The sequence below is a fragment of the Puma concolor genome, chromosome A3, assembly GCF_028749965.1.
Source record: "Puma concolor isolate L17-30 chromosome A3, mPumCon1.1.hap2, whole genome shotgun sequence".
NCBI lineage: Eukaryota > Metazoa > Chordata > Mammalia > Carnivora > Felidae > Puma > Puma concolor.
In genome coordinates this window covers 117,990,759-118,009,915 of record NC_141669.1, presented here as the reverse complement: position 1 = coordinate 118,009,915, position 19,157 = coordinate 117,990,759, and the positions used below count along the sequence as shown (strand labels likewise).

The 19,157-nt window shown below is 43.7% G+C and overlaps 1 protein-coding gene across 7 annotated transcripts in view; it reads right to left on the bottom strand.

The window, feature by feature from the left end:
• Window positions 1-19,157, bottom strand: part of CNBD2 (cyclic nucleotide binding domain containing 2) — a 65,736-nt gene that overhangs the window by 21,274 nt on the left and 25,305 nt on the right. For 5 of the 7 annotated variants that reach the window (XM_025932390.2, XM_086702089.1, XM_086702090.1 and 2 more), the window contains 5 exons: window positions 18,897-19,060; window positions 13,353-13,509; window positions 12,707-12,858; window positions 9,758-9,896; window positions 989-1,100 (listed from right to left, as the gene is read on the bottom strand). In XM_025932390.2, coding sequence (XP_025788175.2) covers window positions 989-1,100; window positions 9,758-9,896; window positions 12,707-12,858; window positions 13,353-13,509; window positions 18,897-19,060 — 724 coding nt within the window. The remainder of the gene's footprint in view (window positions 1-988; window positions 1,101-9,757; window positions 9,897-12,706; window positions 12,859-13,352; window positions 13,510-18,896; window positions 19,061-19,157) is intronic. The other 2 variants (XM_086702088.1, XM_086702091.1) reach the window with 1 other exon arrangement.

Here is a 19,157-nt window from a genome sequence, read left to right as displayed (position 1 = left end):
CCACTTATATGAGGCACTTAGAGTAGTCAAAAGCATAAAGGTAGACAGTAGAATGGTGGTTGCCAGAGGCTAGGGGGAGGAGGAAATGATCAGTTATTGTTTAATAGGTATAGTTTCAGTTTTACAAAATGAAAAAAGTTAAAGAAATGGATGGTGGTGGTGGCTGTACAATATTATGAAGATATTTAACACCATTGAATTGTATGTTTAAAAATGGTTCAGAAAATTTTATGCTATGTGTATTTTGCCACAAAAAATAAATTTTGGGTAAAAAATGTTATGGGATGCAGCTTTTTCTCTGGTGGACTGGCAGTGGAAAAGAGAGGGAAAAAAACTGACATGAGAAGAGAAATGACATTTCCTGAGCACTAACAGGCCCTGTCCATACACAATCTGATTCAGCTTCCCTAGTAACCCCTGTGATAAAGATAACAAACATCTACTATACACTAATGCAGGCAGTGTTCTAAGAGCTTTATATATCCATTTGCTTAATTTCATAACAAGCCTATGAACTTGTTTTATGGAGTCTGAGGGAACTGATCCACAGGGACACAGCCACTTGCCCAGTATCACACAGCCCATAAGAGGAGGACCCTGGATTCAAACACAAGCAGTTTGGCTCCCGGGTCTATGCTCCTAACCATGACATTACCATGACAGATATGAAGAAACCAGGCCTAGACCCTTTAAGTACTCATCAGAGTCACTCAGCTAATCAGTGAGATTCAAACCCAGCTCAGTCAAGCTCCAGGCTCCTTTCCACCCCTCTCCCTCAAAGGGAAAGCCTAAAAAGGAGGAGCTGGAGGGGGGGCAGGAGCCTCTCCTGGCAGGGCCATGTGGGCCACGTTTGCACAGCTGGGAGAAGAGGGGATCAAACCAGACATCCTGCAGGGCCTTTCTAGCTCTAGAGGTCTAAGATTCTATGGGCTGAGAAGTGGAAGCAGAAGGGCCCAGGCGCCCCCTGCTGTGCGCAGCTGCCAGTTACCATTGAGGTGGGTCTTCAGAGATGTGTCTATCAGCTCCAGATGCTGCCAGATCCACTTGTAGTAGAAAGGCGAGGTCCCAAGGTCTATCAGACGCAGGACTTCACAGCTGCCCTGGAAACATCAAGGGACACAAACAATGGGGCTAACTCCTGAGGCTCCAGGCAGGCCAGGCTTTGAAGATAAGCTCTCTCTATTGCATCTTACCCCAGTTTACTTGGCTTAATGCAAGTGGTTTCGGGTTCCTTTTTCTTTTTTTCTTTCCTTCTTTTTTTTTAATGAAAATGTTATGTACTCATCACAAGTTCAAATAGCTAAATAGGCATAAGAACTAAATAAATGTAGGCATTGGGAGAAAAATCACCATAGAGAATATGATTGGGACAATTGGTGAAAATAATCACTTAAGGGGTGGTTTAGTCGGTTGAGTGTCCGACTTCGGCTCAGATCATGATCTCATAGTTTGTGATTTCGAGCCCCATGTCAGGCTCTGTGCTGACAGCTCAGAGCCTGGAGCCTGTTTCAGATTCTATGTCCCCCTCTCTCTGACTGTCTCCCACTCATGCTCTGTCACTCTCTCTCAAAAATCAATAAACATTAAAAAAAATTTTTAAAGAAAATAATCCCTTAAGTATATAGGGGTAAGTGAGTATAACAAATGATATTTAACTCTCAAATGATTCAGGCAGAGAAAGAGAGAGAGAGAGAGAGAAGCAAATGTGGCAAAGTGTTAGCCATTGGTGAATCTGGATGAAGTTTATACAGGAATTCTTTGCACTGTTCCTGCAAATTTTCTATAAATTTAAAACCATTCCAAAATTAAAAGTTTTAAAAATATTCAAACCAAACAGAAGAGCATAAAGAAAGTCAAAACTATTTTCATCCTAACACCCAGAAATAACAAGTAGCATTTTGGTGAATGTTGTTTCAAACTTTTCTCTGTAAACATAATACATTAATATTTTTTTTCATAAATGAGTCTCTTTATGTAAAGAGATCATTGTAACGTTTTTAAAGAACTCAATAATATATCAAGGACATCATTTCATGCCAAGTAATATGGTAAAATTATTTTTTTTAGTGATTGCATATTATTCTATGTATGCCATAACTTACATACAATTTACAATAGGAAATAGTTGAGCAAAAGAAGTCAGACACAAAGAACACATTCTGTATGATTTCATTTATATGAAGTTCAAGAATAGGTAAAAGGGCGCCTGGGTGGCTCAGTCAATTAAGTGTCCGACTTCGACTCAGGTCATGATCTTGCAGTTTGTGGGTTTGAGCCCCGCGTTGGGCTCTGTGCTGACAGCTCAGAGCCTGGAGCCTGCTTTAGATTCTGTGCCTCTCTCTCTCTGCCCCTCCCTTGCTCATGCTCTGTCTCTGTCTCTCAAAAATAAATAAATGTTAAAAAAATTTTTTTAAAAAGAACAGTCAAAAGTAATCTTCCGACTTTGTGGTTATCTTTGGTTGGGGGGGTGGGAGTTTGCCTGGGAAAGTGTACAAGGGAGCTTTCTAGGGTACTAGAAATGATCTCTATCTTGATTTGGGTGATGCTTACACAGATATATACATATATAACAATTCACTAAGCTGTAAAGTTTAGATTTCTTTATCGCACACATGTTACACCTCAAGGAAATATTTTTGAAGATTAATATTCAATTCTTTCTGTCAGTATTATATATATAATTCTGATCTTGTTCAGGACAGTAAAATCCTGTTTACAAAACTCACCGCCTTTCCAAACTCTCCTGCACTGGGGGTAGCAGTGACCCCGTTCTGGCTACTGACATATAAGTGGAAGGCTGATGGATAAAACTCCCTGGAAACCTGTGGTTGTCCTTCCCCCTTACCTCTGCATAAAACTCATATGTGATGGCTGGAGGTGAAATAGTCACATCGTGACCATTAGGATGAAAGCTATATGCTGTGGACGATGAGGGGAGATGCTAGAAGGGAACTGGGGTCTTGAAGATTTCCCCAAACAGCTGTTCTAGCCCTGGATTGCTTAATTCTAGCCTCTCTACTGCAAGACAAAAGGAAATTACTATTCACTAAGCCACTGCAGTTGGGTTTCTGTGACAGCAACTTTAACTGATAATCTTGTACACACATCTTAATGCCTAGAGTGGTCATTTAGTTCACAAATCTCAAGTTCTCCCCCTAAGCATAAGTCAGGATTGTTTTTTTACTTTTAATCAGATATGGCCTTCTTACTTGCATTGGCCACTTTCCTAAGCAAAGTGACTCTGACAATGTGAGTGGAAACGTTACCAGCCCATGCTTGATTCTCAACATTACCTTCCCCTGTCCTATGGACCATGGAAGCATAGGTGAAGATAGTCTCCAGTGGCCTGGGTCCCTGAGTGACCATAGAAAGCAAGGCCTCCTGCTGATCAAGTAGTGGGGATGAAGGAATGCGTCTTTGTTAGTTAATCCACTGAGATTTGAGGATTGCTTAGAATTGCAACATAACCTTGTTCATCCTAATATAATGCGCATGTTTGATTATCCCTTGGGATTGTTTCCTACAAGCATGTATGTTTTAAATGTTGACACACATTGCCAAACTGCCTTGCAGAAATGTTAGTTTACACTCTCTCCAACAGTGTATAACAGAGCCTGTTTTATCTTTGTATTACATTGAAAGCTGGGCTTTCACAATCTTTTTTATTTTTTCTAATCTGGTAGGAAAGATATGTCATTTTCTTTTTTATTTCATATCTTTATAAAACATTACCTTTTTTTAGTAGGAACTGTAAGAGACCCATTATACTTAAGGTTCAAGCCCAACTACTGTTGAAGAGGAAAGAGAAGGGATAGACATTTATTAAGCCCTTATGATATGGCAGGTGTTGGTCTTGGAGGCTTAGTGAACATTTACTCAACATTTATCAACAAGGACTGCAGGTGCCAGAGAAACACAGGTGAACATTTTCTTCTCAGGCTCTCGTGGGTGTTTAACCCCATCTGTACCTGTGTAGAAAACAATTTCACCATGTGTCCCCAAATGATAAATTGTTCCAAATGAATTGGTTATGGGCATTAACTATGTTTTCTAAGCCAATAGGAAATCACCTTCCCTAACTTTCCCAGGTCCAGGACACCCAGGCCCCTCCCTGCTATCACCCTCCAGTGGCCATATTTGTGAACTACAGGGGTCGGGACCTCCCAGTCTCAGATGAATGAATGTTCTAGCAGCTGGCCTGGCAGGAAATGAAAATGGGACAAAAGAGCAGTCCCTTTAGAAAGGTCAGGTGCTTTTCAACTCCAGCCAGAGGGGGCCACATCACAATACAGCCTGGTGTTGCCTGATCTTCTGAATATTCAAAAGAAGCCAGAAATCCGAAATTTTATTTACAATCTTCACAATAACGATTAAATCAACTTTCAATAAAACACTGTAAAGGACAGATCAAACTCACCTACCAGCCAGGATGCTCCCTCCTTGCTGTCACTTTGTAACATCTGCATTATTTTTCTCAGAATGAAGTTCAAGAGCGCCTGCATTAGATTCACCCTCTACGCTTATTCAAATGCAGATGGCCAGGTTAATGAATAAGAATCTCTGGGGTCTGGCAGAAATTTGCCTTTTTAGGAAGTCCCCTAAATGTTCTTCATGCTTACTCAAATCTGGAAAAACTCTTTCCTTAAGTCAGAGTTCTCCACGTTTAATGTGCATCCGAATCACCTGGAAGGCTTGTCAAGACAGATTACTGAGCCACCACCTCTGAGTTTTGGATTGAACAGCTCTTGGGTAGTCCTGAGAATCTGCATTGTTAGTAACTTCCCAGGTGATACAGATGCTGCTGATTCAGTGACAATACTTAGAACCACTGAACTCGAGGATGAATGTGAACCGAGTAAATCTGGGCTAGACTCTTTCATCCTTATAACAGACTTTATGAGGTAAGTAGTTCATTCTGTCTTATGGACAAAGAAATGGAGGCTAACACAGACTAAGAACTTTCTGCCGGTCAAGATGTAATCATTTGATTAGAGCAAGTCTTGCAGATGTCAGGGAGGAGAAGGAATTGCAAAATACTCAGGCTGGCCTTCAGGGTTTGGCACTACCATTCTCTCTTCTAGGTTCTCCCTGCTCTCCTCACATGACCATCCTTTGGGTCAGATCCTGTGCGTCCAATCCCTTATAGTGTAGAGGCTGCAAGCCAAACACTCCCAAACATCTCCGAAGCCCCCTCGCACCTAAGAAGTGATTTGGGTTCCACTGCCCAGATGCACTTGGGCAAGGCTTGGTTTTGGACTGCAGGATATCTACTGTGTTTGTGGAGGCAGTGGCTACGGACGTGGCTTCCTGAATGTGGCAGGAGCAGCAGCACCTGTGACTGTCCAGTTCTGGACTCTGACTTGGGGTCACGTGGGGGTCATGTTCAGTTGAAGTTCTGTTCCTTCAGGCCTCCCCCTCACCAGTAAATCTGTTAGCCATTCAACATCCGGCAGTAACTCCCCTTCTGCTTATGTTAAGCTAGTCTTGACTCCCTACTCTAGGACTGAACCCAGAATTAACAACACAAACACACCCCTAGTGATAAGTTTAATAATCGGCTCTCTGGGAAAATGTATGCATGTCTATAAACCTTACTCTTATAAAGGGTGTGTTACACACAATATAGAAATAATAAAATATACTGTACTCTTATTGAAAGTTCCTATATATAAGGGTGCCTGACTGGCTCAGTTGGTAGAGCATGAGGCTCTAGATCTCAGGGTCCTGAGTTCGAGCCCCACATTGGGTGTGGAGCCTGCTTAAAATAAAAATTTTTTAAAGAGGTTGCATATAGCCAATGGATTCTCACAGAAGACTGTTGTGGGCTCTGGCTGAATTCTTGTAACCATGGCCAATCTATAGTCACAAGTCAACTGTGATTTGACAAATTAAGTTGCATCCAATCCATACTTCTCCCAATACATTTTTTAAAAGTCTTTTTTAGTGTCTATTTTTGAGAGACAGAGAGAGACAGAGTGCAAGTGGGGGAGGGGCACAGAGAGAGAGGGAGACACAGAATCCGAAGCAGGCTCCAGGCTCTGAGCTGTCAGCACAGAGTCTGATGCAGGGCTGGAACGCACAAACCACAAGATCATGACCTGAGCAGAAGTCAGATGCTTAACCAACTGAACCAGCCCCCCGATATATTTAATATTATTAAGAATAGTTTGTAATCTACTGGCAAACTACTTCTCACCTTTGTATAAATTATGTTCATTAAATGGAAACCTTCTTTAGTTTTAGTGCTACGCATACCAGAATGTTGCTTGTTCATCAACAATGTAACTTCTCTGATGAATCTATGATGAATAGTTTATTTTAATTTTTTAAAGTTTATTTATTTATTCTGAGAGAGAGAGAGTGTGTGTGAGTAGAGGAGGGTAGAGATAGGGAAGGAGAGAATCCCATGTAGGCTCCACTGTCTGTGCAGAGCCCACCGTGGGGCTCACTCTCACAAACCGTAAGATCATGACCTCAGCCAAAACCAAGAGTCAGATGTTTAACTGACTAAACCACCCAGGCACCCCTATGTAATTTCATTTTTAATAACTATTGTATTTATTACCTTGGAAAATTCCTGAAACTTAATCAGCTCTCACAGCCCAGTAAGAGCCAGCTCCAGCACACAACCAATCTTGCCCCCTTCTTTTGTTTAATTGTCCAATACTTCAAGGCTCAACTCCTGCCTCACCTCCTTCAGGAAGTCTTCCTTACAACCTCCAGCCTTAAGAGAGATTCCCCCTCTTGAGTCCCGAGAACTCAAAAAGTTTGTGCTAATCACTTGGTAGTTGGCAAAGACAATTTTGTCTCTGCTCAGAACCTAATGGAAGAGACATATAAACAGAGAGAAACAGTCTTTTCCATCTTCATATCCCTCCAGAGCATGAATCAACCTTCGCACAAACTCAACAAATGTCTGCTAGCTTAATATGAGCAACAGATATATGGGAGATACTAAAAGTTTGGATGGCCTTTCTTAAGGTATCTTAACTTCAACTGCCTCATTTGTAAACTTGGAATAATAATATCTTCCTCAGGAGCGCCTGGGGGGGCTTAGTCGATTGAGCATCCAACTCTTGATTTTGGCTCAGGCCATGATCCCAGGGTCGTGGAATCAAGCCCTGCATTGGGCTCCACACTGAGCATGGACCCGCTTAACATCCCTCCCTCTCTCTCTCTCTCTCTGCCCCTCTCCCCTACTTGTGGACTCTCTCTCCCAAATTAATAATAATAATTATTATTATAATAAATATCTTCCTGATAGAGCTATAGTGAAATGGTACTATGTACACAGTTATTCATCAAAACACTGTTTGAAATAGCAAAAGATTGGGGCAACCTAAATATCCATCAATAAGGAACTGGTTAGATAAATTCAAGTATAAGCATACAGTGAAACCCTGCACAAGTGGTAAAAAAGAACAAGTGGGTTCTTTATGTACTGATATGGAACAATCTACAGAAACACTCTTGAAACAGCAAAGTGAAGAACAGCCTGCATAATATGACGTCATTTATGAAAACAAGGAAAAAATATACACATGCATTTGCCTCTATACACAAAGAATAGATGCAGGACAGACACATGAGAAAGCAGTGACAATGACTGTCTCTGGGGAGGAATACTGGGTGGCAGGGGGAAAGAGGTGAGAGGGAAACATTACTCTTTTAAACCTTTTGAATTTCAAACCATGTGCATGTATTACCTGTTCCAAAATAAACAAACAAAAATTAACAATACTAGTAGAACCCGTGGCACAGGAGCAAAGGGCCTCAAAAAAATGGTAGTTCTCATGGTGATCATGAAAACTACTGAGGGGTTGAGCAGAGTCAACAACTGACAGAAAGATCGACTCAAATTGCAAATCCCAGCTCCTGAGAAGAGCTTTGGATAGTCAGACAGATCTGTATTGAACCTGGCTTCTGCCCCTCATCGACTATGTGATCTTGGAGGAGCCACTTCACCTTCCTATGCCTCAGTTTCCACCTCTGTACGATGGGAATAGCAACACTACCAACCTCCATTGGGCTGCTGTGAGGCCAAAATGAAATAAAGCATTTGAAGCACACAACCTGGGACATAGTATGCACTCAATAAATGTTAGATTTTCTTTTTATTATCAACCAACACAGAAGTTGACACAAGACAAAAAGCAATTCACAAAAGACAAAATTCAGACAGTAAACAAACATGAGTAATCTCACTAGGAATCAGGAAAAATGTAAATTAAATCCTCAATAAGGTGGCATTATAAAATTGATGGGGCGCGTAGGTGGCTCTGTCGGTTAAGCATCCAACTTTGGCTCAGGTCATGATCTCATGGTTCGGTTCATGAGTTTGAGCCCTGCATCGGGCTCTGTGCCGACAGCTTGGAGCCTGGAACCTGCTTCAGATTCTGTGACTCCCTCTCTCTCTGCCCCTCCCCCGCTCGCACTCTGTCTCTGTCTCTCTCAAAAATAAATAAAACGTTAAAAAAAATGTAAAAGAGAATTGTTGAGGGGCACCTGGGTGGCTCAGTCATTTAAGTGTCCAACTCTTGATCTAGGCCCAGGTCTTGATCTCAGAGTCGTGAGTTCAAGTTCCACACTGGGCTCCACGCTGGGCATACTTTAAAAAAAAAAAAAAGACTTTTGAAAGAATGCCTGGCAAGTTTGGCAGAGGTGTGTGGCACTGGCAAAGGTGTGCACAGCTGGAAGTTAGATAAAGTGGATCTTTTTGGAGAGTAACTTGTTCCAAGATTCATAAAAATGATGATACCATGCAATTCTGCTTCTGAAAATCTACTCTGAGGTGATGAGCTCATGCGTGATTTCTTCCCTCTTTCCAGAACTCTGTTTTATGCTGTGGTAATATCACTTCTATAATTTAAAAATTATGATTTTATGTATTTATTTTTTTATTCTCAAGTTAGTCAACATACAGTGTAGTCTTGGCTTCAGGAGTAGAACCCAGTAATTCATCTCTTACATGTGACACCTAGTGGTCATCCCAAAGAGTGCCCTGCTTAATGCCTGTCACCCATTTAACCCACCCCCTCACTCCCAGCAATCCTCAGTTTGTTGTCTGTATTTAAGAGTCTCTTATGGTTTACCTCCCTCTCTGTTTATATCTTATTTTTCCTTCCCTTCCCCTATGTTCATCTGTTAAGTTTCTCAAAATTTAGTGAAATCGTATATTTGTCTTTCTCTGACTGACTAATTTCACTTAGCATAATACCCTCCAATTTCATTCACATTGTTGCAAATGGCAAGATTTCATTCTTTTTCATTGCTGAGTAGTATTCCATTGTGTATATATACCACATCTTCTTTATCCATTCATCAGTGGATGGACAGCTGGGCTCTTCCCATAATTTAGCAATTGTTGATAGCACTGCTATAAACATTGGGGTACATGTGCCCCTTCAAATCAGTAAAAATTATAATTTTTAAAACTCGCCTGGTGTCACTAAGATTCAAGGGCCAAAATGCATAATTTAAGTATGTATCTGTATATACATAAGCATGTATATGAACTTAAGGAGCAGGTACCCCTGTGGCCCTCTTTCTAATATAACAGCTGTGTGTCCCAAAGTTCACAGCAACCCTCGGAAGGAGGGAGGCCAAACGGTGTGGTATGCCTTTTGCAGCTAACACACAGAAGCTCAGAGAAGGAGGTGTTGCAGAACAGGGGTCAGACCCTGCCTGTGTGGCCACAGGACATTATACTAGGCATGCCTTCCCAGATTCCACCCCTCCCCCATCCTAGACCTCTCACCTTGCAGACAAACATGATGGAGGGTGATTCTATGAAGTCTTTTAAGACCAGCTGGCCATACGAGAACTTCTCCACCTTCCCCAGGGTTACGAGCTTCCAGAGCTTTTCATCAGACCACGACTCAAACAGATCCATCTTCCTGAGGGGAAAATCCTGTTAGAATTCATTGGCCCTCATCACAGAATGTGCCCTGCTCTCAGCAGTTTCCAGAAAGGGAACAAGTTGTCTTGCTCTCTTGCAAGTGCCCGAGGTGGAGGATTTTACTTGCCCTCCTGTTGCCTCCCCTGGCCTGTGGCAGCGCCCTGGGGTTCTCTCCTCTGCTCTGCTTCTCTTCCTTCCACTCTTCCCTCCAGGGGCTTCTTCCTGGCTCCATCGCCTAACCTTGTACTCACTAGGCTAGTCTCATTCCAAGCAACTGAGAGTTCCTCACTCCAGCTCACCTACTATTCTGCCCCCAGCCCAGCAGTCCTGCCTTACCTTTGGTTTGGGCAGCTCACTCCAGCTTCCTCCAGCCTATTAGCTTCAAATATTCCAGGCTGTGGCCAGTGAATGGGAAACGTCTGGACTCCCCTCTTTTTTTTTTTTCCTATGACTGAAGGCCCACTCCACAGTGCCCCACCTTTCCCTGAGCTCCTACACCACCAGTCAGGGGCTGCCTTCCCTCACACACAGCCCCACAGGGGCTGCTAACAATCATCTCATATTTTCTCAGCTCCAACAAATTATGAGGCCAGAACTTGGATGACTCAGGCCTCATCAAGGGCACTGAGTTCCATCCACAACACCAAGGGGGAACAGGGACAGTGCCATGTCCAAAGAGGAAGGGTCTGGAGACACAGGAAGGAAAGCAGGGTCGCCACAGAGGGAACACCTATGGGGCCACACACTTCCCATAATCATCTCATTCAATCCTTATGATGATGTGGGAGAGATGAATCATTATCCTCACTTTACAGAGCAGGAGACTAAACTCAGAGAAGGGAGGTGACCCATCTTGGGTTACATGGTTAATAAGCCCAAGAGCTGAGATTGCAACTCAGCCCTATTCTTCAACTGTGTGAAGACAGGAAATGTTCCTCTCTGCAGGACCAAGTCCTCCCTTCGCAGGCCCCAGCCCCTCTTACAGCCCCTGCTCTCCCACTCCACTCCACCCCACGGGGCAGCCCTCTGCTCACCGCACTGCTCTAGAGGCGCACAACCCTACAGACTGTATTTTCAGGGCCAGTGCAGATACTTCATTTGATTTTCAGTCTTCTCCTAAAGACAAGTAACTAGAAATGATTAAGTGAGCACCTGCCTGTGCTTGGCACAATGACAACACGAGGGTTACCATGGTAAAGGTGCCAATCTGCCCTCACTGCCATAGTGCTTCCTGAGGGGTATATAAACTGTAAAGGTGGTACTATATGATCAAGGAGTACAGTTTGAGGGTGCCTGGGTGGCTCAGTCGGTTAAGCGTCTAACTTCAGCTCAGGTCATGATCGCACGGTTCATGAGTTTGAGCCTCACATCGGGCTCCATGCGGACAGCTAAAGCCTGGAGCCTACTTTGGATTCTGTGTCTCCCTCTCTCTCTGCCCTTCCCCCATTTGTGCTCTTCTCTCTCTCTCTCTCAAAAATAATAAACATTTTTAAAAGATTACAAAGAAATACAGTTTGAGGGCTCCTGGGTTGCTCAGTCGGTTAAGCATCTGACTCTTGATTTGGGCTCAGGTCATGGTCTCACTATCGGTTGTGAGATTGCGCTCCATGTTGGGCTCTGCGCTAAGCATGAAGGAACCCCAAGGAACCTCAGGCTTGCTGAAGGCACACAGTGAGTCACACTTGAGTCAGGGCTAGAACCCAAGTCTCCAGAAGCAGACATCTATTGCTTTTGCAGCCAAGCATCAGGTCACCTTTTCCCCCAACTGTACCGATTTTATTTTGGGGGAAACTTCTTCTTGACTCTCAGACAATCAGAATGTCACTGACCCACGGATGATTCAAATGAAGCCAATCTGGTTCAGAAAGAACAAATCAGGGCATCTGGGTGGCTCAATTGGTTAAGTGTCCAACTCTTGATCTTGGCTCGGGTCATGATCTCATGGTTCATGAGTTCAAGCCCTACATCAGGATCTGCGATAGTGCAGAATCTGTTTGAGATTCTCTCTCTCCTTCTCTCTGCCCCTCCCCCCAAGTGTGCTCGCTTGCAAGCTCTCTCTCTCTCTAAAAAAAAAAAAAAAAAGAATTACAGTTTGGCTGGGGCTTTAAAGAAACACAGGGTGGGGCGCCTGGGTGGCGCAGTCGGTTAAGCGTCCGACTTCAGCCAGGTCACGATCTCACGGTCCGTGAGTTCGAGCCCCGCGTTGGGCTCTGGGCTGATGGCTCAGAGCCTGGAGCCTGTTTCCGATTCTGTGTCTCCCTCTCTCTCTGCCCCTCGCCCATTCATGCTCTGTCTCTCTCTGACCCAAAAATAAATAAACGTTGAAAAAAAAAATAAAAAAAAATAAAGAAACACAGGGTGTGATAGAAGCACTGTGGGGCACTCTCTCTATTCTTGGGTGAGCGTAGATGGGGTTGGTTAGTGAGGTGGGGCAGTGAAGCCCAGGGACTTGTGAATTGAACATCCGGAGCCTTGGTTTTCTTAGCTATAAACCAGAGAGAACAAGAGAAACAATGTCACAGGTAAAAAGCCTTGATACAAGGGGCTTAGCACCCTGCCTGGCCGAGCAAGTGCTCCCTACATGTTAGCTATTCTATTAGTACCATCCCACAAGGAAGGGATGTTTGAGCTGAGACCTGAAGGTATAGTAGCAGTTTGCTAGATGGAGAAGTTGGGTGGGAGGTGTCTCCTGTCTCAAGAGCATTCCAGACACAAAGAAAAGCACCCACTATTTCCCACTGGGCCTAGGGCAAAGTCAGGCACCTAATAAACACCCAGGGGGAAGATGTTGGCTGATGATGGGAGTACCTAAAAAATTCAAACCGATGCTGAGCATCCTTTTGGAATTCCTGATCCAGCTTATTAGCAAAGAAATCTTCTCTGTCGACAACCAGGAACTCTGTTTCTTCCATACAGACCACGGTGGCCCTCCTTACTGAAGGACTCATAAGGCCCAATTCCTGTTGGGTGAACACAAGCAAAGGCAACTGAGAGGCTACCTCTGGCTTTCTACTCACAGCGTTGCCCACCACTTTCCTGCTTCCATCAGCCCCCAGAAATCTCTATTCCCCAGACTGCAGATTCCTGGCTGGCCCTGTGCTCACTCCCCACCTCTAGAGGCCCATCCCCTCCCTCTTAATATGCTGCCTGTGGAAAAAGAAGCAACAGGCTTGACCAGACCAGAGAGAGGAAGCTGGAGGAGCCTAAGGGGTCACTGCATCCTTGTGTTGTTATACAGGAAACATATTCCTTTTTAAACATCACAGACGAAGGAGCCAGGCTTGGACATCACCTGGTCTAGTCAATGGGCAGGTGACAGGTTAAGGGCGCTGGGACCCACAACAGGGCATGACTCACACAGGGGAGAGGGCAGGACTGGGCCTGGCTGTTCTACCAAGAGTCCCGTCAAGCCCCCAACCCTGCCCCAGGAAAACAGACTTTTCCCTGTACTCACCCCAAAACAGTCGCCCTTGTGCAACAACGTTGGGTGGGGGTCCAGGAAGGCACTGCTGCCATCCTCATCCTCAGTCACTGCGACTGTGCCCATGTAGATGAAATAAAAGCTGTTGCCCCTCTGCCCCTTCTTGACCATCACACGTCTGCGACCAAACCTGAGAAAAGCCCAAAGCCAGTAGATCTAGTAGCAGCAGGGAGCCTGGTCCCCTGGGAGGAGCTCTGGCCTGCTTGTGCTCTTTGCTTTGGAGCATGAAGGCACAGTCTGGACTAGAAGGGACCTCATAGCAGCCCAGGCCCAGCCCCATCAACCTTGACCTCTTCACTAATGCTCACCTAGTCGCCCGCCTCCATCAGACCGTAGCTTCCTGAGAGCAGAGCCTTTGTCAGACTGCTTAGACATACAGTAAATGCTCAGTGAACAGCAGTTGAATGAATAAATGAGCAAGTACTGAAAGTAATGAGTGAGTAGCTAAATGCTGAAGAGCAATGGCTTTCAAGTCAGACCTGGATCCAAGTCCTGATTCTGCCACTAGCTGTGTGACGCTGGGCACTCATATTCTCTCTCTGAGCCTCAGTTTCTCATCTGTAAAATACAGCTGAACATACCTAGAAAAGGATAGACAGATGGGTCTTGTTATAACCCCTAAGAGCTCACTACACAATTGGAAACCATTAGGGTAGAGGTGCCCAGGTCCAGAGCAAACTGGGAGTTTTCTCCTAAGCTTAGAGGAGGAAATTTTCTGTATTTCAAATGTAAGTTCAAATTTGACTTCTTTCAAGATTCATTCATTTCCTTCATTCATTCAATAAATTAAATAAATACCAGCTGTGTCTATCAGGCACAGTGAAAAAGGACAGATTTTGTTCTGAAAATTATGGTCATGTACAGGGACTAAAGTTTAAAAATGCTTTAAGAGAAGTAAGCACAGACTAATTCAGAAGCATGGAGAAAGGGCATTTAACCCAGCTTAGGAAAGCCACGGCAGGCTCGAGGACAGTGTCTAGAGTCTTCCAGGTAGACAGAGAGATGAGAGAGTGTTCCAGGCAGAGGGACGACCATGTCCAAAGGCACAGAGGTGGCTGGAAGCAAGGCGTGTTCAAAGGAATAACAGTAAGCTCCATTAGAAAGGACAGTGGAAAACAGGGAGGTCAGGGGAATAGTGGGAGAGAAATTTGGCTGGGTCCAACCATAAGAGAGTACAAAAATTAGGCTAACTTTGGATTTTACCCAGAAGGTAATGGGGAACATTAAAGAGGAGGTGGCCCAGACAACAAAGACTAGATGGGAGAAGGCAGGCACATTCAGCTAGGAAATGACTTTGGGGACGAGAGAGCATGGCAGTGTTCTGCCAAGAACAGACTCCTGGAGCCAGAGCAGAAAAACCCTCAGAAACTGTCTAGCTCAACCTACATTATGTGGATGAGGGAAGTGGGGCCCAAGGAACCCCAGACTTGCTGAAGGCACACAGTGAGTCACGCTTGAGTCAGCGCTAGAACCCAAGTCTCCAGAAGCAGACATCTATTGCTTTTGCAGCCAAGCATCAGGTCACCTTTTCCCCCAACTGTACCCTGATTTTATTTTGGGGAAAACTTCTTCTTGACTCTCAGACAATCAGAATGTCACTGACCCACGGATGATTCAAATGAAGCCAATCTGGTTCAGAAAGAACAAATCAGGGCATCTGGGTGGCTCAATTGGTTAAGTGTCCAACTCTTGATCTTGGCTCGGGTCATGATCTCATGGTTCACGAGTTCAAGCCCTACATCAGGCTCTGCGATAGTGCAGAACCTGTTTGAGATTCTCTCTCTCCTTCTCTCTGCCCCTCTCCCACTCATCCTTTTTCTGTCTCTCTCATTCCTTCCCTCCCTCCCTCAAAATAAATAAATAAACTTAAAAAAAAAAAAGAAAGAATGAATGAACAAACCCCAAGGCTGTGACTTGAAAGACCAGGAAGAAATATTCTCTTTCCCAAAGGACTGAGACTGGAAAGAGGAAAATTTGGAGCCATGGTAATAGTAGCCATCTTGCTGCTGTAAAGGAGAGTCTAGCTGAGAAAGTGGTTTATGAGAATGCCGTGTGAGGTGGAGAGAGATAGACAGACACTGGGTCCTGGTGACACTAGGCCCCTGGATTCAGCTGAGTCGGAAGCTAGAGAGCTATCCCAGCACTTTTCAGATACATGAGTCACCGATGCATTCCCTAGGGCTGGGTTTTCTGTGACTTGCAACTGAAAGAATTCTGTCTGATCTGCTAATTTCCAGTCCTGAAAATAATCATTGGGGTGCATGTGCCCCTTCGAATCAGCATTTTTGTATCCTTTGAATAAATTCCCAGTAGTGCAATTGCTGGGTCATAAGGTAGTTCTATTTTTGATTTTTTGAGGAACCTCCACACTGTTTTCCAGAGTGGCTGCACGAGTTTGCATTCCCACCAACAATGCAGTGGGGTTCCCCCTTCACATCCTTGCCAACATCTGTTGTTTCCTGAGTTGTTAATTTTAGCCATTCTGACAGGTGTGAGGTGGTATCTCATTGGTTTTGATTCATATTTCCCTGATGATGAGTGATGTTGAGCATCATTTCATGTATCAGTTGGCCATCTGGATGTCTTCTCTGGAAAAGTGTCTATTCATGTCTTCTCCCCATTTCTTTACTGGATTATTTGTTTTCTGGGTGTTGAGTTTGGTAAGTTCTTATAGATTTTGGATACTAACCCTTTATCTAACATGCCATTTGCAAATATCTTCTCCCATTCTGTTGGTTGCCTTTTAGTTTTGTTGATTGTTTCCTCTGCTGTGCAGCAGCTTTATATCTTGATGAGGTCCCAATAGTTCATTTTTTATTTCCCTTGCCTCCAGAGACATATCAAGTAAGAAGCTGCTGTGGCCGAGGTCAAAAAGGTTGCTGCCTGTTTTCTCCTGTAGGATTTTGATGGTTTCCTGTCTTATACCTATGTCTTTCATCCATTTTGAATTTATTTTTGTGTATGGTATAAGAAAGTGGTCCAGTTTCATTCTTCTGCATGTTCCAGTTCTCCCAGCACCATTTGCTAAAGAGACTGTGTTTTTTCCATTCGATACTCTTTCCTGCTTTGTTGAAGATTAGTTGGCCATATATATTTGTGGGTCCATTTCTGGGTTCTCTATTCTGTTCCATTGATCTATGTGTCTGTTTTTGTGCCAATACCATACCGTCTTGATGATTACAGTTTTGTAATATAGGCTAAAGTCCGGGACTGTGATGCCCAAGTTTTGTTTTTCTTTTTCAACATCACTTTGGCTATTTGGAATCTTTTGTGGTCCCATACAAATTTTAGGATTGTTTGTTCTAGCTCTGTGAAGAATGCTGGTGTTATTTTGAAATGGATTGCACTGAATGTGTCGATTGCTTTGGGTAGTATTGACATTTTAAAGATATTTCTTCCTCCAATCTATGAGCATGGAATATTTTTCCATTTCTTTGTGTCTTCTTCAATTTATTTCCTAAGCTTTCTATAGTTTTCAGTGTATAGGTCTTTTACCTCGTTGGTTAGGTTTACTCCTAGGTATTTTATAGTTTTTGGTGCAATTGTAAATGGGATTGATTCCTTGATATCTCTCTCTGTTGCTTCAATTATTGGTATATAGAAATGCAGCCAATTTCTGTGCATTGATTTTACCTCCTATGAATTCATGTATCAGCTCTAGCAGTTTTTTGATGGACTCTTTCGGGTTTCCATGTGGGGTGTCATGTCATCTGCAAAGAGTGAAAGTTTGACATCTTCTTTGCCAATTGATTTCACTCATATGTGGAATTTGAGAAACTTAACAGATGAACATAGGGGAAGGGAAGGAAAAATAAGATAAAAACAGAGAGGGAGGCAAACCGTAAGAGACAAATACAGAGAAAAAAATGAGGGTTGATTGGGGGGGTTAAATGGTTGATGGGCATTAAGGAGGGCACTTTTCAGGATGAGCACTGGGTGTCATATGTAAGAGATGAATCACTGGGTTCTACTCCTGAAGCTAAGACTACACTGTATGTTAACTAACTTGAGAATAAAAAAAAAAAAAAAAAAAGAAAGAAAAGAAAAGAAAATATCAAGTAGCCAAAGATGACCTTAACATTGCACTGATCATTGCACTGATGAGGATACTGAGGCTCAGAAAGGTTAAGCAGCTCGCCTGAGGTCGCACCTCAGAGTGGCAGCTGCAGCATTAAATTACAGAGCTTCTACCTCCACCTCCATGATTCCTTTTCTTTGCATGACATGTTCTGCCTGCTATGGAATCTTACTTTAAGACAGTGGTGACTTGCTCTTCTTCACTGAGCTAGAACAAAGCAGATGGTTCCTTCTGCCTGAACGTTCTTGTCTTACACCTCTACTTGTCAAATATACCTACTCAAATGACACCTCTTCTCTGAATCTGCTTTGGCCAAGCCAGCTGGAGCGTTCCCTCCTCTCCTGGGCTTATTACCTGTGAAACAAATCCTGCGTGGGTCATAGTCACATGTGATTATGTGACTGTGACCTCCACGAAGGAAGATACCAGTGCAAAGACCTCAAGTGTCTTCACATCCTAGATTTTTAAGACAGGCCTTACCTCAAATATTCTGCTGTGCTTCCCCTCTTAAGCCATTGAAATGCCTGAGAAAGACAATGTTTCCACACACACACCTCTTAGACTTTTCTAGTACCGGATATTTACATGGTGCTTTTTTGTGCCATGCATCCTTTGACAATCTGGTGAAGCCTTCACAGAATAATGTTTTAAATATATAAAATAAAATACAGCAGAATTACAATTAAAAATTACCTTTTAAAATCCAAATTGTGGAATGGTATAGCAACCATTCCACATATTCAGTGCCATATTAAGGCACTGAACAACCAGATCTAGCAGCAGATCTAATTACTACCGTAATTTCAAAGAGGTGAGGAATATAAATTATTTTTTGAGAAACCTGCAGTAACATGAACGTGTAATATTGGTGATTTCTTTTGGAGAAAAAGTCATGGGAATAGGTAATACTGTAGTGGTTCATTACATACATCCATGACTGAAGGAAATGATACATTTTAGTTAGGGATTAATGAAAACAGATACAAGTCTTTTTCTTATCCAAGTTCACACACTCTTACCCTAGGTTCCTATCTGGACATAAGACAATCACCTGTGATCCATTGTGGCTTTTAGGGCTTGGATTTGAGTCTCAGCTCTACTCCCTAATACGTGGGTGACAGAGCATGAGTCATTCTTACTACCTGAACCTGTTTCCTCATCTGAAAAAGGAGGGAATTGGACCAGATCCTTTCTGAGGTTCGTATCAAAGCCTTGCCAGATTCAGTGGCTCCTTAATTCTGGTAGACTCTCAGTAAATGAAGGAGATCAACTGTGCCACAAGAGTACCAAGGAGCACAAAGGTGAACTGACAGACAGCACTGAACTGACAGACACGGCTGAAATGCCATGGAGACGCTAAGAGACCTGCCATGGCCTTGTCAGGAAGGCTCTTCCTGCCCAGCTCGGCACAGGTGCCAAGGAGTGTGCCCCTCACTAACCGTTCAAAGCGCATGACTCTGGCCAGGAGCAGCTGCAGGGGCTCTGAGTAGTTGCGGTAGCTGTTCAGAACCTGCAGGAAGTTATAGAGGGCCTGGATCTCAGGCTCTGTCCTCCAGGAAGGCAGCTTCTGCATGATCTGAATGGCCCTTGGAGGAAGGTGACCCTGGGAAGAGAGGGCCAGAGTGACACACAACACCTAGCAGAATGCCCCAGGGGCCAGTGGGCAACTCCCCACACTCCTGCTTTTTATGCTTTCCCAC